This window comes from Poecilia reticulata, chromosome 8 (genome assembly GCF_904066995.2).
Source record: "Poecilia reticulata chromosome 8, P_reticulata-male-v2, whole genome shotgun sequence".
Lineage (NCBI taxonomy): Eukaryota > Metazoa > Chordata > Actinopteri > Cyprinodontiformes > Poeciliidae > Poecilia > Poecilia reticulata.
This window is the reverse complement of record NC_088837.1, coordinates 7,551,236-7,572,448: the sequence shown is the minus strand read 5'-3', so window position 1 is coordinate 7,572,448 and position 21,213 is coordinate 7,551,236. Positions and strand designations below refer to the sequence as shown.

The 21,213-nt window shown below is 43.9% G+C and overlaps 1 protein-coding gene across 2 annotated transcripts; it reads left to right on the top strand.

The window, feature by feature from the left end:
- The first annotated feature begins 201 nt into the window (after nt 1-201).
- Nucleotides 202-20,227, top strand: rnf216 (ring finger protein 216). 2 transcript variants are annotated; one of them, XM_081609766.1, is made up of 18 exons: nt 202-354; nt 1,243-1,360; nt 3,352-3,482; nt 3,605-4,801; nt 5,519-5,595; nt 5,717-5,825; nt 6,594-6,755; nt 6,841-6,952; nt 7,093-7,226; nt 7,592-7,642; nt 8,367-8,504; nt 8,732-8,880; nt 8,992-9,070; nt 14,510-14,607; nt 16,091-16,313; nt 17,805-17,874; nt 19,462-19,833; nt 20,030-20,227. In XM_081609766.1, exons 2-17 carry the CDS (start codon nt 1,297-1,299, stop codon nt 19,824-19,826), a joined length of 3,159 nt encoding a protein of 1,052 aa, XP_081465892.1. In that variant the 5' UTR covers nt 202-354; nt 1,243-1,296; the 3' UTR covers nt 19,827-19,833; nt 20,030-20,227. The 2 variants fall into 2 exon arrangements, with proteins under 2 accessions (XP_081465892.1, XP_081465893.1); XM_081609767.1 differs by lacking the exon at nt 202-354 and adding an exon at nt 595-720.
- Nucleotides 20,228-21,213: the final 986 nt, after the last annotated feature.

Genomic DNA, 21,213 nt, shown 5'->3' with positions numbered 1-21,213 from the left:
CTTGGAAACCAAAACTTTATCCTATTTCCATTCTAGAAGTAGTTTTAGTAATTTTTTAAGTCTTTATCACTTATATCTATATATAATTATTGAGCTTACTCGGGTGGAAAGAAGAAAAGTATTTCAATTTAGCAAAACATTACACTTTTGCTTGATCTTCCCTTTCCGATAGCCTCTCTGTACAAGTGAAAAGCTCGGCACGTCTTAAAGACTACATTTCCCAAAATCCAGCAGGAGGACGTAGACGCTTCTTCATGTTTTGGCAGTTTCTCACCGATAAAGCTACACGGATATAGAGCCTATCAAGGAGACAGACCACCAGGATTTTTAGTGGTTATCCACGACAAAGCTACGGTATTCAACCTTTTTATTTTGTGGGGTTTTCTTTATTAAGAAAAAACCGGGGTTTACTCCTTATGCGACTGATTTGAAGCGCTGCTAGTGACTAAAGAAAAATCCTGACTTCTGTCAGCTAACTAGTTACCCTTGTAGCTAGTTAGCCAGGCGTGCTAAAACACATCGAGTAAAGCGACGCCGAATAGAGCCGAAAAGATTGACGATAAGTGGCCTGTTTGTTTTTAAAAAGCTGCAGTCTCAATGTTCTTAGTGTCGTGGCTGTGTCGGAGCTGATGTCAGTGCGATTAACACAGCGTAGCTACTTGGAGCAACTACAGCAGCACTCTCAGCTCCTGCTGTTGGCGAGAAATATCTCAACTACACGTGAGATTTAGATTGATTTAAAGCATATTTGAGCGCGTGCTGGACTAAAATAGTCGCACCCTGTGTCAAAGCTAACAGAAATGTACGGAAAGCGGTAACCAGGGGTCAGGTAAACAATCAACTTTAGGATTAGCTATCAGTGTTCATTTTAATAAGGGGCTTGGGGTTGCTCTTGTTTCACTGCCAACATGTGATTTCCTGGTAATAGATGATTTGTTTACCTCTTAAATCTCAAAGTTTGACCATTGCAGACCTGAAAATTCGCCCTTTTTATTCTTTGCCTGACATATACATGTTAGGGCAACAAATGGTGCATTAAAAATGAAACCAACTGGTGGATTTTAGGGAAATTCTGCCTGCATTTATAATCCAGAGTGTGACTCATGTTGCTTACCGCTATATATCCACAGTCACTGGACAGGAACCTGCATTTCTGATGATCCAACTTTCACAGAGGGAAGGGAGAAAGATGATACTGCTTAACCCTTATGATGACAGCTCTCTCTGTGTGTGTTTTTGTAGATGCTACTGACTGGGCAGTGACTGTCGGTGTGAGCTGGTTAGTGCTGCTTCACAATGGCCGATGGAAATGATGATGATGTCATCCACCTGGCCAGCTTCAACGTGCACCGGAGCCAAGGTGGGACTCATCACTGACATGCACTGCATCACATTTTGTCACATTACAACAACAAAAAGGGGAAAAAAAATTGCTGAATGCATTAGGGCTGTAGTGATACAATAATCTCACGATACGATACACGATATTCTGCTCACGATACGATGTATATTGTGATATTCAGCAAACAATACAATTCGATACACTTTTACAATTTTCTGAAAGATTTTAGAGGGACAGAGTGATTTTGGTGACATTTTGCGACTGTTATAGAGTTGGATTGAATTAATTTAACTGAAAACTGATTAAAAGCACCAACTACACAATACCTGGCTCTGGTTGGACATGGACACAGACTTAAAGTCGACAGCTGGACAAAATGAATCAAAGAAGTGGTGAGAAAACATGTTTCTTTTAATTGAAACAGTACAAACTGTAGCTTACATGCATTTGTAAAGTAAATAAAGTGCACCAAGTACCTGCTCTGAATAGTTTGATACCATTTTTATCCTTGACACTTAACATCTGAAGAAATCACTCTAAGCCTGATGACCTAATCACTGTCCTGGCGAAGCAAGCAGTGTGTGAGCAAGGTGACAGTTGGGTGTTATGATACTTGCGGATGAATATCGATTTTTTTCTAGAAAAGAAAATATCGATATATATCGCAAAATCGATATTGTTACACAGCCCTAGAATGCATGCTTTCTGTGTTTCATGCTTTTGTCTGTGGACCTCAGTTATTAGGCTCTTAGTTAGACGTATGTCTTGACTTTCACTAGGCCATTTCAGCAAATGAATCTCAAGGTTTCCCCCAGAAAACATGCTAAGCCCGGTGGTTGGGTGCCAGGGCAGTCATTCATCCAGCGGCCCGTCGTGTTTTTGAGTTAAAAAATGTTTAAAGTTGACAGGAAATTTGAAAATATCACTAATTATGTGTTATTGGAAGAGTAACACCTGAACACCAACTATAAGGTCTTAAAAAATGCAGACATTTTAAAAAGACAAATAAATAATCGATGTTAAGCCTGGTGGGGGAACATCAAAAGCCTGGTGGCCCGCCAGGCTGATAAAACACTGGGGGAAACCCTGAATCTGCTGCGTGTTTAGTGCCGCCTTTTGAAGATTTTTTGCAATTTGAGCCAAAGTCAAGTTGAAAAAAATAAATGAATAAACAATAACCTTTTAATTATTTTTATTAAAATCAAACAAATTGCTTACATTGTGTGATATCTGTAGGAATTGCATCTGTAAATCATTTTTAAATCCAAAACAGACGTTTAATAAAGGAAAAATGTGACATTACTTTAATGTTTTTAGGGCAATTTGTTCTAAGTTCTTAGTTTATAAAATAGTAGCAACAAGAACAGGATATGGGGTCAGTAATTCTTCTGAGAGTGCTTCCTCTGTTCACCCAAGTTAAACGATCTGCTCTTCTTTTGTGTAAAAGTAGTCAGTGACAAAGAAATGAAAATGAAAGGAATAAACCGGTTTAATAAAAGACACGTGCTGCTTATTTTAAGATCCTAATCTGTGAGAGACAATTACGGCCCTTAGCATGACGATTCCAGCACCGTGTTTCACAGTGAGGATGGTGTATTCAGGGTGACGTTGACAAGGTGATTTCTGCCACACAGGCATTACCTTTGGAACGTATTTGTGTCCTTACTGATTTGTTTTTGGTATTTTGGGGGGGACAAAAATCCATTTTCAGATCATAAAACAAATATTGATATCCAGTTTTCTATTTTCATAAACAATCCATCCAAACCAACTGGTGTAAAGATCTGTAGATTAGCTGCAAGATTTTGACAGATTTTTGTGTTTATGTTTAGAAATGTGTGGCTGTACATCACTTAATTCTTTTGTAATTGATTAATTATTGCTCAGTTCTTTTGACAGCTATGATCAACCCACTGCGGATTGTTGTCTAGCGTTTAGTGTGCTATGTTTGCTATTGATCCAGCGGTTTGGTTGTGTGCGTGTGCGCGTGTCTGTGTGTGTGTGCACAGGCTCTCGTGCGGGTCAGAAGGAGTTCATCACCATTTCCGACGACTCGGATGAAGAGCCAGTGACCTTTTTACCCGGCAGTCCTGTTTTAGTCCCAGACGATGGCGATGACGACGACGTCAGCATACTAGAGGTGACTGACATGTCCATCAGACGCTTTATCTCACTTTTTCTTTGATTAATGTTTTAGGGTTTTTTTCTGCTTATGTAGCATTTTCCCTTTGTAGCTTTATTGTGGTTGTGATTTTCTTGCAGGTACCGCTTCCGGCACGCAGGGACATAATCCGCCAAGCAGCCAAATGGAGCGGGATCTTACACAACCCGGGTCAAAGCAGCGAGACGGCCGCCGCCGGGGACCTGGGCTCCGCCGCCTCTACCTCCAGAGACATCAGGACGAACCAGCCGGCAACACACACGTCGACCGCTGCGCTCCCCACCCCGGCGTTGCCCGCACAGCTTCAGCCAAAGCACCCCGCGTTCATGCGGTTCCGGGACAACACGCCGGCCCGTCCCGCCGACACTCCGTCTACCTCTAAGCCGTCTGGGAGAGCCACCGTTTTTCAGGTTCAGCCAAGCACGTCGGGACTCCTCCTGGGCCCCTCGGCGTGCGTACTGCGGCGTCAGAGACATGAAGCTGCAACTGGGGCGTGTTCCTCCGCCAAGCCTGAAGAGACGCCGAGTACGTCCGGATCCCTCCTCTGCCCCTCGGCGTGTGTACCGCAGCATCAGCGATGTGAAGCCGCAACCGCGGCGTGTTCCTCCGCCAAGCCTCAGGAGACAGCGAGTACGAGCGGACGCGCAGCAGTAGCGCACAGTACTCAGGCCAGTATGTCGTCTGCGCACGCACGGACTCAGCCGCAGCCGGGCACGTCTGCGCAGCACAAGGTCTTCCAGATGAGCCTGGTCGTGTTTCCGCAGCCGCCCAGCATCCGGGCGTCAGCGCTCATAACCCAGCCGCAGCCGCAGCAGCGGCCCATGAACTTCCTTTCACACAATCAGCCGCAGGGCAATCTGGTCCAGATCGAGCCGCAGCCCCTGGCCCAGGCCCCCGCCCAGGCGCCTCAAGCCGCGCCCGTTGTCCCGCCCGCGGTTCTAATCGCCGCCGCCCCAGAGAGATTAGGTCCTCCTGAGGCAGGCCACCGGATCATCTTGGGGAGCCAGGCGCCAGCGGAGGCCGTCCCGGATCCCCCGCCACAGGCCTCCGTGGCGGTGGCGGCGGCGCCCGCCCACGAAGTCTGGCCGGTCAACCTGCCGGTGCCCCACGACGGAGGAGGGGCTGCCGGGCTCGTCCTGGCCCCAAACCCAGAGCAGGTAAATCCAGCGCCGGCTCTGGTGGCCGTACCCCCTGCACCCGAGGCCGTTCCCCAGATAGAGGACGCCAGACCCGGACCCTCAGCGCCGCAGGGCGGACTGGACCAGCAGCCTCACGTTAGAGCCCTCATCACTGGAGTTGTGAGTATCTCACACACTTTACTCCACCCAGCAACCATTTAATACCCCGAAAGTATTCATGTCCATTAAAGCTGCAGTTCGTAGCTTTTACTAAAAGATGATGATTACATATTTGTTCAAATTGTCACATTATGAGACAGAAAATCTGTGTCCTTGGTGTAAGGAAAGATCCTTGTGAGAAAGTTGTGCAGTTAATTGTCATAACAATTTTTTTTTTCATATTGTAAATGAATATCTTCCTGTTAAAATGGTCCAGTCAAAGTCCAAATCTTAAAGCCAACAGACAATCCGAGGTGAGACGTGAACATAGAGACTCTCCATTCAAATTGAAGTGGATGGTGGAGATTTGCTTGAAGGGAAATATACAAAATTTCTCCATATTTGGTGAAGAAATGCATGGCCACAGCATGACTCCACCGCCACGGTGCTTTACAGTGGGGACACAGTGACGTCATTGTAGCTGGATTTATATTGAGGTTAAATCCCACACAGCTGGACTCCATTTAATGATCAGGTAACATCTGAAGGCAGATTTATTTAATTTTTTTTTTTCATTTTTTGGGGCATCAGAATAAATGGTAATGAATACCACATTTAAGATTTTTCTTTTTCTTTCAGAAGTTGAACTTCATGCGTTATTTTTCTTTCATATCGACATTTCTGCACTACTTTGACTAGGACCGTGACATATCATCCGTTTCTCTGTCTCTCCTCCAGCTGGATTTACTCCCTGATGTCCAGGAAGCGTATGTAGCAGAACTGATCCTGAGGAATAATGTGAAAGACTTGAATGTGTAAGAAGCATTTACATTTCTATTGTAGGAATAATAAATAATTAATTTATGAGAATTCGCCCCTACGTTCTTTTTTGCCCTGGTGTGAAATAATTTAAACTCTGCGTCGTTCCGGTCGAAGGATCTGCAACCTGCTGCTGGAGAATCCAGAGTATCCGAGGAGGGAGGCGGCTGCAGCCACAGCCGCTCCCACCAGCATCCTGCTGGAGTCTGGAGACGTGCAGGCGGAGGTGGGTGCCGCTCTGTTAGCCCTCCCCTCCAGAAGGTTCCACTTCATGTGGGATTTCAGTCGCTGGACTCAAACATCAAAACCTTTGTTCCAGAAAACCGACTGGTGGTCCAGTACTGCTGTTTGATTTTGGCATCAGCCAATAGGAACAGCTCAGCACCCTGCATTGTCTTACAAAGAGAATTAAAACATAAAAATAAAGAACAAAAATAAACTACAAATTACATTCATGTTGTCTTTAAAAGAATATTTAAAAAGTGAAATAAATAATTAAGGTGCTGATGTCTTAAAAAAAATTATAATAAAAAACAAGTCAAGAAAAATAAATAATAAAGAAAAGTACTGCTGTCTTTTTAAAAAAACAGTAAATAAAAAAGCTGCTGGTTCCTTAGAAATAATACAATAAAATAAATTAATAAATAAAATAATAAAAAAGGTACTGCTGCTGTTTAGTTCATTGTGTGCAGAAGCTGTCACTGATTACAGTACTTCCTCTGAATCTGGAAAAAATTAGGTTTCATTAAGAAAATTAATTGTTTTTGCTATTTAGGTAAATTTTCAGCATCTTCCATTGCTTTCTGGCACTCCTGGTAAAGGAAAATAAAGATTCTCTTGCAGTGCGATTTAGAAAAATCCAAACTATACTTTAAGCACAGAGGGGGAAATGCAGTTTAAAGGAGAAATCGCTCACCCCACTTGTTTTCCGTGAGTTTGTTTGCGCGTCAGTCACTTGTCTGAGAATAAAGGCCACGTATTTTTATTCCTTCAGGTGACCGAGGACCTGTTCGACTACGCCAAGCTGAGCACGGTGGGGCCCATGGTAATCATGCAGGCTGCTGACTTGCTGATGGCAGACTTCAGGATGCTCAGCTGTCAGGACATCAAATGGGCCCTGAACGCCCTGAAGGGACACTATGCAATCACACGCAAGGTACCACTGCTGCTCTATTCCTACTTCCCACCTCGCCTGTAGCCCGTTTCATCTCCATCACATGGGGGTTTGTATTTTTTGCCAGGCCTTATGTGAAGCTCTGAAGAAGTGGCAGGAATCCGGTGACCCGTCCGGAAAGAGGCGACGGAGCAGGACCTCGTCGGAGCGCTGCTACATCGATTTTCACTTTGAGCACGGTAAGGATAATTATCGTTTTCACAGCCTCGCTCATCAGTTGTGCAGGACGGCGTGCATTCTTTCTTGCCGATTAAATAAGTCGCAACACGAACTGAAAAACGGGTTCTCAGTTTGACGGGCGTCCCCGTTTGCACCCCAGGTTCTTACAAGTTGGACAGAAGGATGTATTTTCTGGAGAATGACCGGCGCTACTGCAGGACGTACAACAACCTGGAAGGTTCTGTCCAAAAGGAGCTGACGTTCTACCAGCAGAAGGCCAAGGAGTGGGCAGAGGTACACAAACCTGTTTTCTGGACTATTAATGGCGCTTCATTTCTTTTTATGTTAAGGTTTTTTTTACCTTTTACCTTTCACGGTCTATTGCTGCTATAACGAACATCAGTGACATAAAAACCCTAAGTAAAGAGACCATAATGAGGTTCCACAAGGTTCAGTTCTTGGCCCATTTTTGTTTTACTTACCGTATTTCAGTTTACGCAACATATTTACGCAGTATTTTGGCTCCAAAGCTGTCAACTATACAACAGAATTGATCAAATTGCTTAATATAAGTGCCCCTGCTAATAATATATAATATTATATTATAATAATAATATAATAATATTATAATAATAATAATAATCCATCTCTGTCTCCAGCACGAAGACTTCCTCCTTGCTCTCCAGGTCAACGAAGATGAATACAAGAAGGTATGAGCTGCATATTTTAGCTCGACTGACTTTATTTGCTACAACCCAGTGCCTCATTTGACCAAACGGTTCCTGGTTGCTTTACTGTGGTCACTCTGTTTTGTGTGACAAAGTTGCTGCTGCGTTTAGTGTGCGTTTGTTTCAGATACGGGACGCCACGTCTTTAGCGTTCTGTTACTTTGAAACGGCGAAGTGAGAAAAAGACGACCTCGGTTTTCAGAAAGTTCAATAGGACACATTTTTAAACAAGATTACTTTCATGCCTCTGTTTTGCGCTTCCCAGATTTCCAAGAATAGGTAAAAAAAAAACTATCAGAAGTTACGTTTTAACCATCATATTGTTCATATTGTTCTGAACAGATGATGTACGGATAAGTCATCCCGAAGGCACTTCTCAGGATAAGTGGGTTAAAAACTAAACACCATTAAAAAAAAAAAGAGTTCACCGTTACCACAAGAGCACAGCTCTGTATCCAGCTTAACAGTGTTCAGCATCTGTTGGAAAAATACTTAAAAGTGTAAATGGGAAACAACGTCACATAAGAGCTCCTATATCTATAACTCTGTCAAATTATTATTTTGTATGTTGACCTCTCTCATTTTTTTATTTTCTTAAAAAATGAATTTGTTCTCAAATATTTCCTCTTGTTTTTCTATCAGGATGTTGTCGAGCGCCGCAGTTTGGCGTTTTGTGTTGGTAAACGAAGGCTTGTTCTCTCCACAGGACGGTCAGCTGATCGAGTGCGGCTGCTGCTACGGGGAGTTTGCCTTTGAGAAGATGACGCAGTGCTCGGATGGACACCTGTTCTGCAAGGAGTGCCTGGTTAAATATGCCCAGGAGGCCGTGTTCGGCTCCGGCAAGGTACAGCTCGTCTCTGGCTTCAGTAGAACGTGATGACGTCTCCGCGGCCTTGAAGTGTTCTTATGTGGCCGTCAGAAATTTCAGGATATTTTGAGGTTTTGTGTGTCTTACTGAAACAAAAATGATGTGAAAGAGACTGTACTTCTTGTTAAAACTGTTTTTAGTAACGGCACATTTGTGACTTCAGGAGTGTGTGTGTGTGTGTTTTTTTTGTGTGCGTGTTTTAGTCGGAGCTGAGCTGCATGGAGGACGGCTGCCCGTGCTCCTACCCCATGTGCGAGCTGCAGAAGGTCCTCCCCGACAACATCCTGTGCAAATACAACGAGAGGCAGGCGGAGGAGGCAGTGGCGGCCACCTGCGCCGACGAGTTAGTGAGGTGAGGCGCTTTGTGCGGCCGGACCCCGAAGAAGGAACTGCAACAAATGTGTCTGGTTTTCTCACTTCCTGACCCGTCTCTCTCTCTCTCCGTTGTTCTCGGCTCTCGCAGGTGTCCGTTTTGTAACTTCCCGGCCTTGTTGGACAAAGACATGTCTCTGTTTAGCTGCCCCAACCCACGCTGCCGCAAGGTCAGTCCACCTGCCTCTACCTCCGCAAACCTCTCATGAAAATCAAAGTCCAGACTCTGATTCTAGCCGTCATAAATTACACCGGTCCAATCAGAGAGTGATTAACGAGACGCCTGCTGGAGGAAAAAGAGAGAAACGGTTCCCCTCTCTTCCTCCGTTTTCTTTTTTCTTTTTCTTTTTTTATCTCTGCATCTTTTCCTCCTGTCTCAGGAATGCAAGAAGTGTGTGTGTGTGTGTGTGTGTGTGTGTGTGTGTGGCTTTTTGTCTGGTGAGGTTATCACAGGAATTCCAGTGAAATGTTTTATTGTTTGTGAGAAAGAAAGTGACAGAAACTCACAAATATGCCGCCAGTTGTCATTCTTGCGACATAATCACAGCCCTGGTGTTTTGCTCTCGGTCAGTTCGGCTTTCTGCTGGTGGGAATGTCTCCCACAGTTACGTCTCCTCCACAAACTATTTTCTCTGTTATTGAATAAGAGAACATTGTTTGCATCTGTCCTAAAAGTGTGTTTTTTTTACTTCGTGGCGTTGGGTTAAAAGGGCCAGGCCTCTGTTAGGTAATAGCTACTTACTGTGCTTTTTTAGTTTTTTTTCAATAATTGTTAGTTACGCAAGTTTTTTTTGTCAGACCACTTAAACTTTTTCACCTTTTTACATGTTAGATTGACCAATTTCAGTGTTTAATGTCATAAACCAGCAGAAAATCGTCATAATTGTCACATAATAGTGTTCGAACTCGTCCCCCTTTACTCTGATCCCAACAATAAAATTCCGTCAGACGTTGGTAATAGTTGGCCTCTGTTCTGTGAAGGCCTCAGGGGTTTGTTAGAGAACAAACTGGACATCTTTTATTTTTTTAGGGCTGAAACGATTAATTGTGATTAATCAATTATTGATATAATCGTCAAATATTTTAGCCATTAATTAATCGTTAAGCGACTCAAAAAAGGTCTTTTCTTTTTTATTTTTTGGAAGAACAGCATTCTCAGAGCAGTAATTGAGCCAAAACTACAACAAATATAAACATTTTTCATTTAAGATTAAAAAAAACTTTTTTAATGTAAATATGTTTACACATCTTACTTTTGCTCCTCCTGGTTTAAATTTGGTAAAGAAATAAAATCTGCTTTTAAGTACCTTTTTCTGTCCAATTATTAATTGGTTAATGCAAAAAAGAATCGATTGATCTTTAAATGATCAAGAGTGGACTATAAGGAGCGCTATGCTGTTGCATTTTAGGCAAGAATATATTTAGTTATTTTAAGAAGGGAATTGCTTGTTTATTTGCGTCTTTTAATGTATTTCTAATATATTTTTATCCAGTTGTTCGATTACTAAAATATGTGATAGTTGCAGCTCTGCAGTTTTTTGTGGGTGTGGGGTTGTTTTGTTTTGTTTTGACTAGCTTGGATTAAAATGTAATCTTATGTTAGGATGAACTAGATCTTAATCCAGTGGAGAGTCTGGGGTGAAAGGTTGCCGTTTACAGTTTGACTGAGCTGGAACTTCAGAGGAACAAAAGAACAGACTCAGATTCTAATCCAGACACGTTAATCTGGTTGAGACACATCCTAAAAAGGCCTGCAGGTGCACCTCCACCTCCAGTATCACAGGTTGTTTCCACGGGAACGTCCCCAGGTGATCCGAGGTGAAACCGAAATTGTACGACGTCTTAGTTTCCCTTTTGCTTTTTTTCCGCCTTGCACGATTCTGACATTTAGTTGCAGCTGCGTATGTGTGTAGAACAGCAGTCAGGTGATCCGTGTAGGAAGAAGTGATCCACGGCGTTTACCGTATTCGGCCTCTAGGTGGAGCCAGAGGTTCACTGATTCTCCTGCACAAGCTGGGTTTCCTGCCCGGCTTGCTCACTCCTGATCCAGAGCAGAAAAAGTTCGGCAGACTTCTTCTTTGGTTCTGATTCATCGCTAATTGCCATGCTTTAACAGTTCCAGCAGCTGGGAAGGGCTCAGAGAGAACCGCAGGCTCTGTCAGTTTTAGGCTTTGTTTTTTTGTTCCTTCTTGGCAGCGAGCTCTGGCCTAGGACTTCTTCTTTGTTGTGTGTAAAAACACGAGGGTGTGTTTAGTTGTTTGCTTCACACACACATAAACACCTGGAGTCCGTTAAACAGATGCAGGGACCGGTTCCAGGTTGGTCCGATGTGGTCCCACAAGAGGTTATGTAACTAACACGCTTCTGTTAAGCCCCGCCCACCCAGCCGCCCCCCATTGGCCGGCTCTCATTCTCTGGTTTCTTACTGGTTGGGGAAGCTGCTAACATCATTTTGAAACGGTCTGGCTCTGTTTTGACCCAGATTCCCGTGTGTGTGTGTGTGTGTGTGTGTGTGTGTGTGTGTGTGTGTGTGTGTGTGTGTGTGTGTGTGTGTGTGTGTGTGTGTGTGTTTAATGCGATCCACATGTGTCTGGGCCTTTTTATTTGATGTCAGAACCATCAACACAAACGTGTGGAACTTTACAGTCTACTTTTAGCTCTTGAACTTTTTTTTTAATGCATAATTTACACTAACTGGGTGCATAATTGTCACAATAAATAATTTCATTCCATGACAAATTAAAAGGAGCTCAATAATTTCCATTTGCCTGATGTGTTGTTTTCCTCTGTTCTCTCGCTCTTTCTGTCAAAAACAGGATAACAAAAGTCTCCGGTCTCATCGACCCGCTTTTATTTGAAGGACTGTTTTGTTTCCAGAGACTCCATAATTCATTTTATTTGTTTCTGTTTAGCAGACATTTAAAATGATGCTGCTAAATATTCGTTAGAAATTAAAGTTTGGGAGTGTTTTCTTGTGTTGTTTTGCCTTTTACTTGAAAACGGTCTCAAAGCAGCAATATATTCGTCTATCGCGATAACCTCTGGGGCAATTTATCGTACAGCATCATAATAATTGTGAAGCAGAGGCTCTTTGCTTCTTGTTCGATCTCCAAACGCCACTTCCTCCGTCTTGTCGTTGTTTTCTAAATTTCCTTCCTTCCTCCTTCAGCAATCAAACGCTCACAGCCTCAGTGCCCCGTCTCAATCGGGAGCGCCGCAGACGGCCTGCACTGCCTTATAAGGGCTGCTGCAGCACCAGAGAGCAGCATGGGAGGGGAGAAAAGATATGAATGAAACCGGGCGTAGGGAGGGGCAGAGCTGAGGGAGAGGAGAGGCGAGTTGGAGCAAGTAGTAAAAGAAGGCGAGGCTTGTTAAAAGTTCAGGGTTCCTTGTTGTTTTTTTTTTTTTTAAGCGAATATGTGTTTTACCTTCTGGCACACCTTTAGTGTACAGGTGAAGCACTGCGGGGCGGACGAAGCCACGCCCCTTGAAGGTCGGACCCTGACGTCGTTATTTTTAGCCGCGCTATAAGAGCTCAGGTGTCTTCCTGCTTTTCAGTCGCATGGTTTCACTCTCGTGTTGCTTTTCTTCTCGCTCTCTGTAAACCCACTAGGGGGCGATCTTTCTCTACTCCGTCTCTTCTGTTTTTTCCCCTCCCCTCCTCTAGCTCTTCTGCCCCTCTTTGTTTGATCTTGGTTGTTGTTTTTTTTCCTCTCCTCTCTGCTGCTGACCGGTTCCTGTTTCCTCCCCTTCTTTTTTTTTGTTTTCTTCTCCGTCTCTCTCCTTCTGCAAACGCCGACAGTAATCCAGTTCCTCACCCTTTGGCTGAACCTGCGCGCCGCACAGCCGCGTCAGGGAAAAATACCGTTAGCGCAAATGAGAAGCAGATTTGCGCAGACGCGCCTGCTCAGGCGGTGATTAAGGCATGCAGAGCGTAGGCGTGACCGCCTCTCCACGCAAAGGTCAGATTGGATCTCGGCCCGCCGCATCAGCTGTCGTTCGCCGCGCTCTTCAATATTAGATGAGCGACTCAAATATTTATGGCAGCACCACTTAGCTAAGGGTTAGCAAGGCGAGGGGAGCCGTCCGAGGCGGGCACGTGTCGGCGCCCCGTCTCGCCGGAGGATGGAGTTTGTTCTTGTTCCTAGGCAACCGAGCATCCTGCAGCCGCAGACAAACGTTTGCGGCAAAAAAAAAAAAAAAAAGAAAGAAACTGCACCTAGATGTCTGCGAATGGGGTGTGTGCTGCAGTGACCACGGCAGCAGCATACAGAGCAGATGGGTGGGAGTGCTGCTCTTAATGCAGTGCCTCTGGTTTGGCGTGTATTTGGAAGTTGTCAGAGAAGATGGATGACATGTGGTGTGGAACTGCAGGTTTTAGCAACAGTTACCAAGGTGACGGTGTGGAAGGTGAAAAATATATAGATTTTGCACGGTGGGATTTCTTTTTCAGCTGATAGCTCAGCAAACATGTTGGAGAAATTTGGTCAACTGTTTGGCCCACATGCAAACAAGCTGTCAAAGTGAAACACGGCAGTGGCAGCATCATCCTGAAGGGAAGGGGGGGACGGATACAGCTGGACATTAAATCAATAATATCTGTCAATATCGATAGATAAATATGTCTAGATGTAGAATATTCAACAATTTCACTGAAGTCCCATCCAGAACCGCACAGGATTCTGGGAGTTGTAGGCAGAGGAAAGGCTTTAATCTCGCAAACTCTCAAGGCTAGCTAAGCACAGTTAGTGACATCAACAACCTGTTGAGTAACCAATCAGTAATCATCGATATCAACTCGTATTGACTATAAGAATATATGGTTTAGCAACATAAGCTGGGTTCAGCCTACAGCAGGACAACAGCCGTGAAGACACAACCAGGGCTACGATAGATCGAAGCATTTTCATCTGGTAGAACGGCCCAGTCAAAGTCCAGACCTAATTCTTCTTGAAAAGTGATGTTCATAGATTCTCTCTGTCCAGTTTGACTCTCTTCAGACGTTTTCACAGAAAGAAATCTCCTGACCTGCTGCTTCAGTCGCAGCTTCTCATTGTTTTCGTCGTTTATCTGGATCCCCGTTAGCCGTTGCCGTGACGATGGCTACTCTTTCTGCAGTGCACAACATTACGAAAAACAACCAAAAAAAACAACACATTCATCATAAAAGCAGTTACACACACTTAGTATATCAATAAGACAACATATTATTTCATAAGTGTCCAATTTAAACACATTTTAATAAAATCTCTGGCAGTTGTTGCATTTAAAACCAGATAAAAGACGAGATTTCCACATTCTAGTTCCTCTAAATGTGACAGATTTTCATCCGGTATTCCTGCTATATACCGGAGGAGTAAAACAACCTGTTAAAACATTCCTTGTGTTAAATGTGTGTCAAGCATTTGAGATCTTAGATACAATGTTTCCACAAAAAAAGCTTAAAAGGGCAAAATCAGCCTTATATTTTTAACCTAAGGCCGACCTAATGCCCTGTGCATGCTGAGAATATTTATCTGTAATTTGTAATTTATCTGTTCTCCTCTCCCTGATTTCTCACCATTCTCATCTAATTTTGCTTTTTGTTGTGGTTTGTTTTTTTCCTTTAGGAGAGCTGCAGGAAGTGTCACGTCCAGTGGAAGCAGCATGTGGGAAAAACCTGTGAGCAGGTTCTGGAGAGGGACGAGATCCGCATGAGAGTTCTGTTGTAAGTTCCCTCACACGTCTGCTTATCGTAGCCGCTCTGTTAAGAGAACCTGCATTCGTCAGCGTTCGACTTGACGGAAACCAAACGCTTGTGATAAAAACTTTTACTCGTCTAGATATTTTGTTTTTTCCACCCATTTTGACACTTTGTGCGCATTTGGATTCGAGTCCCGGCTCTTTTTCCCGTTCACCGTCCCTCTCTGGCAGGAGAGGACGCTGGGTAAACAATATCAGTTTCCCGGACGACGCTACGGGAAGCAGCCGTGCCGGCGGGCCAGCTGCTTCCTTTCGACCCAGCAGGCTCGGAGGCGCCACTTCCTGTTTTCGGAGCAGCTTTACTTCCTGGTGCTGAAAGACACAGGAAGAGATCTGGTAGATGAATCGGTCGTCCTGTTGTTGTAACGGGACGAAACCAGGCGCATAATAGGACGGCTTTTGCACTTTCCCACAAGAGTGGAGTCTGCAACTTCATACATCTAAAAATTAAGGTCTTAAAAATGTCTTAATTTTATTATTTCTGTCCCGGCAGGACGATTTACTCTCATATATTCCATGTAGAAAAGTCTTGGAGACTTTTCTGTCAGGCAAAAATTTGAGTCGCACACAGACATCTTCGTTACATTCTGTAATCCGAAGCGGTTGAGGATACCGCTAACTAGCTGCTAATAAGCCCTTGTTAGTTAGCTAGCTAGATTATTATTTTTTTGCGTCCATGATTGGTAAGTGTACTACCGGTTGTTAGGACAACGCTGGACTTTGCCATTGGCTCTCTTCTGTTACCAACTTGTATGATGCTACAAAGCTTCTGGGCAACAAACGTCTGGCACTACTGTATAAAATATGCAACTTTCTTTTGCACATATTCATTGTGATTCAGGTCCTAAATTGCATTCACAATGGTCCTTAAAAAAGTCTTAAATTTGTATATATGCATAAATAAGGCCTAATGTCTTAAATTAATTAGAAAATAAGCAAGTTGGCCTTAAATATGTTTGTTACAGATCTTAAATTTTGCTGCAGCAAAACTATTTAACCTCCTACCGTCTATGAGTCGCACACAAACATCTTTCTTACGTTTTGTGACTTGAGGCGCTTCATGCTAACTAGCTGCTAATGGAACCTTTGCTAGCTGGTGTAAATTATAGCCAGTTGACTGAACGAGGTTCATCTGATCCACCGGCTCACTTTTGTTGCTAATGCTACGCGCGTTTTAGGCAAAAGAAAAAGTTTGGTGCTGATATGTAAAATACATGATTTTCTTTTCTACGTTTCTGTAGAAAACATAGAAAATTTAAGATCCAGGTCTTAAATTTCATTCATAGACGTCTTTAAAAGTCTTAAATTTGAGTTGGTGGAACCTGCACGAACGCTGCGTCGTTATTGTGAAGTAAAAACCACGGGTGGTCGCGGACTGTGTGATGAAACGATCTTTCTGATCTCTCTTCACTTTGAAAACCGTCACCATGTCGCCGTTCTGACTGCAGCGAGGAGCGGATGACGGCGGCGCGGGTCAGGAAGTGCGTGAAATGCGGGACGGGCCTGGTGAAGTCGGAGGGCTGCAACCGGATGTCATGCCGCTGCGGCAGCTTCATGTGCTACCTGTGCCGGGAGCCCATCACGGGCTACAACCACTTCTGCCAGCACGCCCGCTCCCCCGGCGCCCCCTGCAGGCACTGTCGCAAATGCTCGCTCTGGACCGACCCCACGGTGAGTCTGAACGCTAACACCGTTTTTTATTTGTTTTTTTTTAGCCTGGTATCCGTCTCCTCGCTACCCACAGTGCAGCTTGGCTGCAGCTTTTCTGGCAGCCAGAAGCATCATTTAGCTCCCAGCCGGCCAATGAGCTGGCACGGAGCTCGCCATGGCAACAAAGCCAAACGACGGGATTAAAAGTCGGGCCTGTGAAGACACGCTGAGGGGAGGCGGCTGACCTCTGACCTTCACCAAACACAAGCCAGACAATCTCTGAAAACAAAAAATAGAAAATTATTTGTTTTTACAGACTTTTATATTTATATATAATTATATATGTATATTTTTCCATCCATTTGTTGGAGGCTCTGGAATTTAGTTTGGTCATTTTTCAGGTTTAAATTGTTGCAGAAAAAAAGAAAATTGAGAAATTAAAAGAATGTTTGATTTCTTTTGTTTCCAGACTTTTTTTTTTTCATTTACTAAAGATCAGTGATAAGAAAGATCTTAAGGCATTTAATTTTTGCTAATTTTTTACTCACTTTCTTATATAGATATTTATTTTAACCTTTTTTTATTTATTTATTCATTCATTATTTAGGTGACTGTGGCTCTGTGGGTAGAGTTGTCGTCTTGCGATCGGAAGGTTGTAGGTTTGATTCCAGCTTCCTCCTGCCACGTGTCGATGTGCCCCTGGGCGCCTAACCCCAAGTTGCCTACCGAGCTGCGTATCGGTTTATAAATGTGAGAGCGAATGGGTGAATGTGACTCTAGTGTAAAGTGCTTTGAGTGGTCAAAATGATCGGATAAAGCACTATATAAGTTCAGTCCATTTATCCAATGTAGTTGCTTGTTTTGTTTTTAGCCCTTTGTGGTGCTTTGACAGAATCCTTTATCTTTAATCGGCCAAATTGCACCCTGATTGTAACGTTTCACCACCGGTTTTTAAGTTTTTAAATGTTTTTAACAGATTTTTCCTATTTTTTTTGGGGGGGGGGTTGTCAGAGTTTCAGGCTGGAGCTGCTCCTCTGGGTCTGGTTAAAATGCCGGAGCTCTGAAACTATTGTGAAACTTAACAAGCTTTTGTTTGTGCGATCCGTCTTCAGCATTGCGTAATCCAGTCCGTTCAGGGCTAATCTTTTTAGAAGAAGCTGAAGTAAATTAGCTGAAACGGCTCTTTAATACTCTTCCACATCGGCTGCCGTTTAAACTGTTGTGTCGTCTCACAAATTGTCGAACGCACAGAGAGAAAGAGACAGACCGACGGTGTAGCAGCTTCCACCAGAGACCTTTTTTTTTGTTGTTTTTTGCTGAAAATCTAGACATTTGAGTCCAGGCGTTGGCGTTGATACGTTGGCATGACGATGTGTAGCATGCTCTTGATTTGGTTGAATGTTGTGATTATTATTTTTATGTTATCATGAGGTCATACAGGGGAACCTGGTAGCTGCAGAAGCAGGTTTAGTCCAGAACCGACATGAAGCTCTTTCTGTTTTATTTCTGCAGCAAGATGACGAGCGAATCATCCAGGAGATCCAGAAGGAGGGCGAAGCTGAGCTGAGCAAGAAGTGTGCAGGTCAGTCAGAAGGACGGGTTTCTCTGCCGCTTCCCTCGACTTCGCGTCTCTGTTTTCTAAAAGAAGGCAGAGAAAAGATCCGGGCTCCCAGGATGATTTAATCTGATGTCTGAATGAATTAGGATTTCACTGAAAAGTTCATTTATGTTAGTTGAAAAATTGAAACTTGTTATTAAATATGTTACACTTCAAAAAAAATAAGACCAGAGCTAAAGAAGCTGGTAAACCTTATTCAGATGTATTGATAGAAAGCTGAGAGAAAGGAAAAAGTTTTACAAGCGCACAAGCAGCAGCGATTACATCAGGGTTGAGAGAAATTGTGAAAAAAGTAGAGGTGTGCCGATCGATCAGTCACCGATCATAATCGGACGATTTCCGTGAAAAAGTGCATGATCGTTGATCGCCTATCACCGTCTCTTGTTGCCGATCACACAAACCGATCACCTGCATCTCATTTCTCAGCCTGCCTGTGCAGCTGGTCTCCTCTTTCCTTCACACTGCGCAAACGCGCAACAACAAATACTAAGCGATGTGGAACTATAACACACTGAGTGAATGGGGAATTTTGCGTGTTGCAGTGGAAAATTGAAGCACGTCAAAATGCATCAACACAACGAAGCTAATACGGCATAAAAACAATGACATACTTGACGGAGTTTGGCTACATCGAGGCTCACTGCAGTAAAAAAGACACATGGAGGATCAGATAGCAGGTAAAGCAGCGCACAGCTACAAACACTCACCCGGATTAGCATGAGTCTTCTTAAGTCTTTGAGCAGCGATGTAAGACGCTGGTTATGTTTTCGCTGTTGAACCGCTGCTCCGCGCTATTTCACAGACGTAGCGCCGCTTCTGCTCCACCTGGTAATGACTCTCACACCGAACCTGTTTAAAGCTGCAGCATATAACCTAAAAAAATACATTTTACATGCGTATTAAGACTTTCCTTGTCCTAACATGAGACAGATAATCTCTGAAAAAATAATCGATCTCCTCCCTGTTCTGCATAATTACTCCGCTCAGTCAGAAACAGCCAATCAGAACTAGCAGTAATCAGCTAGCCGCCATGCTATCAGGAAGTTTTCATTCAGTAACTCAGGATTGTTTATTGTAATGGATCCTGTATTTGCCTTTGAATGTTAAGTTTTATACTTGAATTTTTTTGGCAATGTTGAGAGGTTTTATTTTGACTCTGCATTATTTTGCCTCTTCAGAGCCTTCATATGTTATCAGTCTGTTAAAGATAGTATTACTGATAGCAGTACAATTTGCACAATGCCTGTTTTGTTTAGTTTTCTTCTTGGAAAAAGTTATTAAAAACAAGTTTTTGTCTAAATTAAGGTGAATTCATGGTTTCTTTTTCCACATAATGTAATCGGTAGTGTTTATGGTTAAAAGAAAAAAATTATGTGATCGGTATCGGTGATCGGCCCTCATGGGTGATCGGTATCAATATCGGCAGGAAAAAACCTGATTAGCACATCTCTAGAAAATAGTTATCTGTCCATCTGTCATACATCTATTCATCTGTTTATTCGTCCAGCCATCACTCCTTATAAATCTCTAATTTTCTTCTTCTTCTGTCAGATAATTCAGGGAAGAGGGTCGGCCCGCCCCCTGAGGCCATCAAAGACTCTAAACGGCCCCGTGTGGGTCCGCCCCTGGAGAACCCCCCACATCCCAACGCCCCGCCCGCCGCCCCCCAGGCGGTGCAGGCCCCCCTGTTCGTCCCCCCTCGCGCCCGCTACCACCCGCCGGCACCGGCGCCTCAGGGCCGGATCTACCACCCCATCATCATCCCGCGATTGCCCCCGGCGCCCTACGTGCCCCCGCTGCAGCACGTGCCCCCCCTGAACAATAACAACAACAACAACCAGCACAACCACAACCCGCCCTTCATGGACTTGCCCATGCACTACGGACCCCCACCACACTACTACAGACGCTACTGAGAGCGCGGTGAGTCGCCACCCCTCCCCGACCGCGGCGTCACAGCCAGGCTTCCTCTCTGCGTAACAAGCACTGAGATCAGAACTGCATTAAAGACGCAGCTCTGCTCTCCTTTTAATTTGCCTTCTGCTGACTTCTGTCATTCAAGAGGATGTTCCCTTTATAATTTTATTTTTTAGTTTTTTCTCTCTCTGTCTCTTTACAGACCCGAACCGAACCGACGGACCGCTGAGGCAGATTCTGTCCGGTTTCTACAGATATTTTTGAGTAATAAAATTGTATAAAAGTGGAAAAACAACAACAAAAAAACCCCAATACATTGAAGTTTAGCATTCCCTTCTGTATTTTTGTCTAACAGGTGTGAATTTTCTAATAATAAAGTTTTCTTCATGATGCCTCAGAATTCCGCCTCCGCCGTCGTCTCACACAGGAGGGAAGAAAAAGGTGAAAAACAAACTAACAAAAAAAAAACGGGCTGAGTCACGAAAACCAGACCAGGGGGGGCGCTCTCCTCCAATCACAGCATCGGCGCTGGCATCGCGACGTTTCTCACAGAGCGTTCTCCTTTGTTTAGCCGAGTATGTGTGTGTGTGTGTGTGTGACCGATCACTTGGCTGCACGCCGCCTCCGGTTCCAGCATGGAGGCTGCCGCTGCTGCAAACACAAAGGAACCTCCGCTGCAGCCCTGGGCTCCAAATGCTGTTAGTCACAGATTGCATGAGAAACGGGAGGAGGAGGAGGTTCTTGTTCTTTCTTTTTTTTTTTTTTGCTGCCGTTTTGGGTTTATTTATGCGCGAGCCAGAATTAGATTTTAATGAGATTATTCGTCTTTAAGCAGCAGCCAAGTGAAAAGGACTCCAGCGATCTGCGCTGCGTTTACAGCAGACGCCAGAAGAGCAGAGAGAGGAGCGCTGCAGCGTTTCTGATCGGTTTTCTCCCCTTTAAAAGTCATACGGTAACCTCATGGCCCTGACCTTTGACCCTGCGAACATCCACGAAGGTCATCATCCGGCTGTTTGGAAGAAAACCCTCAACCTGCTTTTCTCCAGTAACTGAACTAACTTTCTTTTTGGGGAATTTATTTTTGAAAAATCAAAAATTGAGGGGAAAAAAAGTATAAAAAAGAAATAAAAACATGCACCTCTTCTTATTGATTCCCCAAAGCATGATGCTGCCACCATCGTGTTTCTATAGACATTCATAGTTTCATGCATGTTTCATGTTAGTTTTCTGCCTTGCTTAGCGTTTTGCAGTTAGACCAGAAAATATAAAAACGTGGATTTGATTAGGCGACTTCTGATGGAAACTGATTGCACTTCTGCAGGATAAAATGTATTTATTTTTTTGATTCCCTCAAGTACGAATCGCTCATGTAGCAACTGAAGGAAA